Below are 7,008 nucleotides of genomic sequence, written 5' to 3'. Positions count from 1 at the left end.
TCCCCCCCTCCCTATAATCATTTATGTATTTTTTACATCATTGTTCATTTTGTGCAATGTTTCCTTTCTTCTCAGGAATAGAACTCCCGTCAGCAATTCACCATCACCATACTCTTCCTTCCCTCTCCCTCACCCTCTTCTGCAGAATGTCTCTGATTTATAGTTGCCTGTTAATTTTGATATTTTGTTGTTGATACTATTTTTTTCCCTTCATCCAGATATAATTCCTGAAAGTTACTTGACTCTGTCTCATTTGTCAGGGCCCTGGCAGTTTCAGTAGAGCCATGTTTTCCAAGTGTTGCTTTGAAGTCTTGACCAGCAGCTGCAGAGCAAGTCCTTGGGATGTGAGCGGTCTCCCCATCCTGTCGTCCTCACATGTCACCCTGGGAGAGTGGGTTGAGAGAGCCCAGCAGCTCCAGGACATCAGCTCAGTGCTCTGGACTAACATGACTGTTTCTTCAGTAGCAGAGTTCAGGTATTTCCTTCCTTCCTTTGGGGTGGCTGGTTCTGGTGGGTGAAAGCAAGGTTGGATCAGTAGGTTTTCAGCTCAATAGTCTTTACTAAGAGCTGGCCAGTTCCTTGTCAGTTTTCAACATATTATAATCAAGAGAATGGTAGCTAGAATACCATATAAATTTACAGGAGAATAAAAGTTCACTTTCAGATATTGGTAGAATAGGTCTGCCTTTTAATTTTCTGAAAAAGTTCTGTTTGCTGTGCTGTGTACAAGCCTTGTGTATTTCATCATCCCTACAGACGCACTGATTCCCAGCTCCAGGGGCTCTTGCTGTGCCGACACCTGGTGGGCTTAGCAGAGCTGCTTCCTGAGCCCCAGCAGCAGGAGTATATGGAGAACTGTGAGCAGCTGCTACTTGGGGACAGTCATGCCTTCCAGAACGTGGGCCAGACTCTTGGGGATATGGCTGGGCAGGAGGCACTTCCCAAAGAACTGTTGTGCCTGTTGCTTACCTCCCTACGCCATTTATTTGGGGAAGGAGAGAGTAAACAGGACCTGCCTGAGTCAGCCCGGCGTGGGAGCCTTTGGGTGAGCCTTGGCTTGCTCCAGATTCAGACATGGCTTCCCCAGGCACGCTTTGACCCTGCAGTGAAGAGGGAATATAAGCTCAAGTACGCCAAGGAAGAGGTATGTGTTTGGAGGCAAGTGTTTGGAGTGTGGGTTCCATCTTTGGCTGGCAGGTTCTGCTGGGTATACTACTCTTACTAACCCCTTTGGATGTTCAGAGCATCGAAAGGGTGTTTTTCTACTTTATCCTTGTGAGAGTTTCTCAGAGGAGTCTTTGGAACTAGGAGGGTCCTTCTCTAGGTCTCTGTTCTGTCTGCCAGTAGACTGCAGTGGGCAGAAGACCTGACAGTGGTACACCTGTGATGTTGCCAAAGAAAAGTGGTGTTTTCACTTGCCTAGACTCCTACTTGAACTAGGTTTTGGATATTTGGGTTTAAATAACTTCTCTGGATAGGGTATATAGCATTCCTTCAATTTTAAACTATTAGTGTTTGTTATCTAAACTCAAGAATCACACATATTGTGATAAATATGGTATTCCTTCTGTTTGAACTCCTAGCAAATGAAGAAACTGAATACACTGAGATAACAATATACTAGCACTGAATTTCAAAGAAGGAAAATTGTTATTTGTGGTGACAGTTACGCTGCTTTGGCAAAATCTCTAAAGCTTAGTGACATAGTTTTCTCTCATCTAATACCTTTCATGTGAATGGTCATGGGCAGTGGATCAGATTCCCCTACTCAGGGCCATTCAGGAACCCAGGTTCCTCCTGTCCAGTTAGTTGCCTCCTGTCCAGTTGCCTTACTCTTCTCAGGCATGGTCCTGGCTGAGCATGGCAGGCCATTTTTTCTCCTTTCTGTCAGCTACATCAGCTGCAGTGTGAGTGGAAGACCAGAAACCTCTCATCCCAGCTACAGACTGGAAGAGACCTGGAAGATGAAGTTGTTATCAGTTACTCTCATCCTCACGTCAGGTATCTACAGGGGTTGGTTATTCATATGGGGAGCTATTGACCCTCGTTTTAAAAAAGACATTTTAAGGGTGATCTTTGCAATGTAATTAGCTTTAGCAGAGGTAATGATCTATTTCTCTGATACCAATTGGATACCAAAGGCATGGTTACAATCAGGTGAAAGGAGGGAGGGGATTTCCATGGCACCAATAAAGTTGAAACCAGAACTTATTCTCAGCATGGAAGGAATTAAGCATGATGATACCCCTGTATAGGTGCATGACTTTAGGAAATGCCATGTAGTGTGGTGGATTCTGATTTCCAGTCATGTCCCATACCTTTGCATTAGACTTGAGGTAGAGGCCTTAATGCTTCTCAGCTTGGTGTTTATGTCTGTAAAAGGAGGCTAGAGTGCCTATTTCAGAGTTGTGATGAGACTTTTTATGAGACATGCATTTAAAGTGTTTAATGGCATGTGTTGCATGTGGTAATCACTCTTAAGTTACCTGTTTTCATTGTAATTTTCAGTAGAATCAGCAGATTATTCCTCAGTAGCTAAAATGTCTTCATTTGATCTTCCCTAGAACTTAGTGTAGATTTACTGCTCTTTTGATAGAATTTGCTTATGTGTTAATTTGCCTTTAGGTTACTTAGCCAGAGAATTGACCAGCTAGAGAATTTTATCAATAACTTGGAAAAGAAGCAGGCCTTCAGACCCCAGCTTCCTACATTCGAGTCCCTGGTACAGGAGATCCACCACTACATAACCAGCATTGCCAATACCCCTGCTGTTCAAGATCTGCTCACACGGCTCCTGCAGGCCCTCCATGTCGATGGGGCTCGGTCCGCCCAGGTGGCCCAGAACCTTCTGAAAGAAGAGGCCTCCTGGCAGCAGTCACACCACCAATTCAGGAAGCGACTGACAGAGGAGTATGCCTTGTATCCAGACTCTGTGGCCCCACTGCAGGCATCCATCTTGCAGTTGCAGCATGGCATGCGGCTGGTTGCCTGTGAGGTCCATGCCTCACTGCACAGTAGCATGGTCTGTGCGCACGGGCTGGGTACTCTGGCCACATCTTTATTGGCTTTCCCATCTGTGGGCCCCAACTTCCCCACGTACTATGCTCATGCGGACATTTTATGTTCAGTGAAGTCAGAGGAGGTTGTGCGAGGCCTTGGGAAGTTGATCCTTAAGCGTTCAGGAGGAAAGGAGCTAGAAGGAAAGGGCCAGAGACCCTGCCCTACCAGAGAGCAGCTGCTGATGAATGCCCTTCTTTATCTGCGCTCCCACGTGCTGTGCAAGGGAGAGATGGACCAGAAGGCCCTGCACCTCTTCAGACATGTGTGCCAGGTAAACCCTTCTCTGGGCTCCTGCAGAGCATATCAGCTGTATCAAGTAAAGATAACAGTGATAAGGGAATGGAACTCTCTTGTCCTTTTTCCCATTTGACTATCAGGTTTTGGGACTTTAGTCCCTCAATTTTTTGAGATTTAAAAAAGAAGTGATGTGGCCCTCCCTGGTGGCGCAGCGGGTTAAAGCACAGCACTGAGAATCTAAAGCCGCTTCCACATGAGTTCGATTCCCGCCTGCCCTGGAGGTGACCACATGGCGAGGCAGACCTCTCCTGACCCGCCCACTGCTCCCCTCAGCAGTGTACTTCGTCGATCTGCCTGTTCTGCTCCCCACTCTGTCTCTGGTGAAGCCTCTCACCGCCCCTGAGCCTCTGGCCTGTACCCCAGTTCTGTATGAACAAATAAATAAATCTTTAAAAAAAAAAAAAAAAAAAGAAGTGATGTTAGCCCTTTACTTGTGAGACTGCAAATAAACAGGACCTTTTTAAAAATAACAGTCTTAGCACAGTGACTCGGTTTTTAACACATAGGAGGCACTCTGGATGAAGGTTATAACTGTGTGTCCTCCATACAAAGCATTAACAAAGTGCATTTTGTTTTAAAATTTGCTTTTTAAAGCCTAATAGCATTTAATGATTGCTTTCACCATAATTTAGATATTCCTCACCTGCATCATACTTAGTCTCTGCCCAATTTTTAAAATTGTATGCATATGCCATCAGACATTAAATTTTTATCATTGAACACATATTTATTGTAATCTTTTTGCTATTTTGGGGGGGGAACCCCATCACCACCATAAGTAGTTTCATAGCTAAATCTTAATCTTTGGGTACAAATCTAGAAAGGAGAATTGCTGAAATAAAGATTAACTGCTTAAGCTTTTAGCACAAATTACCTTCCTGATGTGTTTGTTCATTTCCTCAATCCTCATCAATACTAGGTGGTGGTTTCTTTCACTTTGAACTTTTAGCAATTTAAAGACCTAACATCTAAGGAGAGTATAGGCATTTAAAAGTTGTCTAGTAAGGCCAGTTTTAATGCTTGGTGCCCTTCAGCTAGCCTGTCCCTAGCCCATGTTTTCCTTTTTGTACTCTTGTGTGAGCTCCTTGAAGTGCCAGCCAGTAGAAATTTGAGTCATAGGCTTAACATGGCGGACCATGAGCTGTGCATCATCAATTATGCCTGCCATGAATTTCCCCATAGCACTACTATAGCAAGCCTTTACACCTGTGAAATTGTTAATACTGAAATATGAGGGAATTTAGTAAAATATAAACAAGTTGAAAATCAAACCATTTGCTCTGTTAACAAGAATTGGTATTTGCTTTTGAACCATATACTTAGGTTCTAAGAGAAATTAAGAGATAATAATAAGCCTTGCCTTTGTTCTTATTTGCAAAGGCAAATAAGCTTTCTTCTGAATGTGTGGCTTTTCAGGAAATCATCAATGAATGGGATGAACAGGAACGCATAGCCCAAGAAAGGGCTGAGCAGGAAAGCAGCCTGTACAGATACAGAAGCAGAAACTCCAAGACAGCCCTGAGTGAGGAGGAAGAAGAAGAACAAGAATTCAGAAAGCAGTTCCCATTGCATGAAAAGGTTAGTGGTGGTGGCAGGGCTTGTTTTACAATGAATTTCCTTGATTCTACACATTATCCTTGATTGGTATTATGTTTTTAATATATCTTTATCATTCACACTCTATTTTCACCCTTCCTTTCAGTTTAATTAGAACTAGATTTTTATTTTTAAAGGTCCAGTTGCTTTATGGTTTTGTTTTTTTAAACAGGACTTTGCAGATATTTTGATAGAACCAACACTGGAGGAGAAAAAGGCAACTTCAGATGGGCAAGAAGAAGAAGCAACCACAGACCCTGCCCTCTTCTCCCAGAGTTCAATGCAGGCAGTGATGCTGACTCACCAGCAGTTGTGCCTCAGCTTCGCTAGGTCCCTCTGGTACCAACAGACTCTGCCACCACATGAGGCAAAGCATTACCTCAGCTTGTTCCTGTCCTGCTATCAGACTGGGGCATCTCTAGTGGCACACTTCTACCCCCTAATGGGTATGACGGTTTACTTCTGTTGTGCTTTTAGGAAATCATATGAATGTTATTTCTATTTCTGGAACCGTGTTTCTGGGAGTAATCTGAGTTCTTAGAAGTTAATCTCAAAGAATATGGTTTGATGTAGTTTCCTACATGATTAAGTTACTCCATGCAAATAGAATGGAGATGTCATATTTCATTTCTCTCTATCATGAATAGCTACAGGGCCTCCATGGTAGCCTAAGGGTTAAGTCTCAGTGCTCTCATTGCTATGACCTGTGTGTGATCCCAAGCCAGGGAACTAACCCGCATGTAGAGCCGCAGACCTCTCCTATCTCCCCACTGCTCCCCTCAGCAGTGTATTTCAGTAGATCCACCTGTTCTGCTCCCCACTCTGTCTTTGATGAATTCTTCCACCACCCCACACCTCTGGCCTACTCCGCAGTTCTTCTGTGCAAAAATAAATTACAAAAAAAAACCCAAAGCACCACAATAAAAGCTGGGCATTTTAGTTTATCAAATCAAATGGCAACCTCTTAATTATATATAGTAGTAGTATCTTGGTTCCTCTGTATATCCAGCATACGTGGCACATTTTGGTGACTGGTGTGGTATAAAGGTCACCAATGGTGTTTTAGAGGTAATTGTACTTAAATAGCTACTTGATCAATCATAGTAGTTCATTATTTCTGAGAGCATGTTTTTTGACATCTTTGTAACTTAATAGATTTTACTTACCAAGTTCACTGATTTTACTGTGATCTTGTTTACTTCACAGGAGTTGAGCTGAATGGCCAACTTTTGGGCAGCCAAATTTTGGCCTGTACTCTTTCCCATAACACTCTCTTTGGGGAGGCGACCTCAGATCTGACAGTGAAACCTGATGGGCCCTATGACTTCTACCAGCACCCCAATGTCCCAGAAGCACGGTACTGTCAACCAGTCCTTCACAATTTCGCAGAGGCTGTCAATCAGCTATTGCAAGACTGGCCAGAACATCCAGCACTAGAACAGGTATGGTAGCCCAAAGGAGCAGCACAGAAGGTGTGGCCTCCCATCATCCCTGAGGGTTTTTCACTCATGCATCTAAACATACAAAATAAAGGCTTACAGAATTTCAGTTCAGTGAAACACTACCCACTTACTGCAAGATGAGTATATAAGTTTATATTGCTATTGTATAAATGATGTTTAGGGATTCCATTAATTTTGTTTGTTGGCCAGGGCTTACTACCCACATAATAAAATGTTGCTATTTTGCTCTGACTTTTCAGACACATAAAGTCCTGGCTTTTTCAGGAATAGAAGTTTTAAATCTGATATTGCGCTGTGGTCTTCAGTCGTTTTTTCTTTTCTTTTTTTTTAAGATTTATTTATACATAAATAAATAAATATACATTTATTTGTTTTATACATACAGCACTGTGGTACAGGCCAGAGGCAAGAGGATTCAGGGGTGAGATGATTCACTAGAGATAGAATAGAGAACAGAATAGGCAGATTGACTGAAGTACACTGCTGAGGGGAGCAGCAGGCAGGTAAGGAGAGGTCTGCAGCGCCATGTGAGTCACCTCCCTGGCTGGGGATCAAACTCATGCTGAAGTGGTTGTGTCAGCTTATTAGTGCT

The 7,008-nt window shown here is 43.2% G+C and overlaps 1 protein-coding gene across 1 annotated transcript in view; it reads left to right on the top strand.

Annotated features, from left to right (window-relative positions):
* The window catches only part of MDN1 (MDN1, midasin homolog (yeast)), a 128,736-nt gene that overhangs the window by 84,504 nt on the left and 37,224 nt on the right, over positions 1-7,008 (top strand). The window contains exons 58-64 of the mRNA XM_012731514.1: positions 261-475; positions 757-1,144; positions 1,892-2,001; positions 2,626-3,331; positions 4,774-4,935; positions 5,126-5,399; positions 6,160-6,395. Of these exons, the coding sequence (XP_012586968.1) occupies positions 261-475; positions 757-1,144; positions 1,892-2,001; positions 2,626-3,331; positions 4,774-4,935; positions 5,126-5,399; positions 6,160-6,395 (2,091 nt within the window). The remainder of the gene's footprint in view (positions 1-260; positions 476-756; positions 1,145-1,891; positions 2,002-2,625; positions 3,332-4,773; positions 4,936-5,125; positions 5,400-6,159; positions 6,396-7,008) is intronic.

The sequence above is a fragment of the Condylura cristata genome, unplaced genomic scaffold (assembly GCF_000260355.1).
Source record: "Condylura cristata isolate star-nosed mole 26May11 unplaced genomic scaffold, ConCri1.0 scaffold00001, whole genome shotgun sequence".
In the NCBI taxonomy this organism is placed as follows: Eukaryota; Metazoa; Chordata; class Mammalia; order Eulipotyphla; family Talpidae; genus Condylura; species Condylura cristata.
This window is presented reverse-complemented; position numbering and strand designations above follow the sequence as displayed.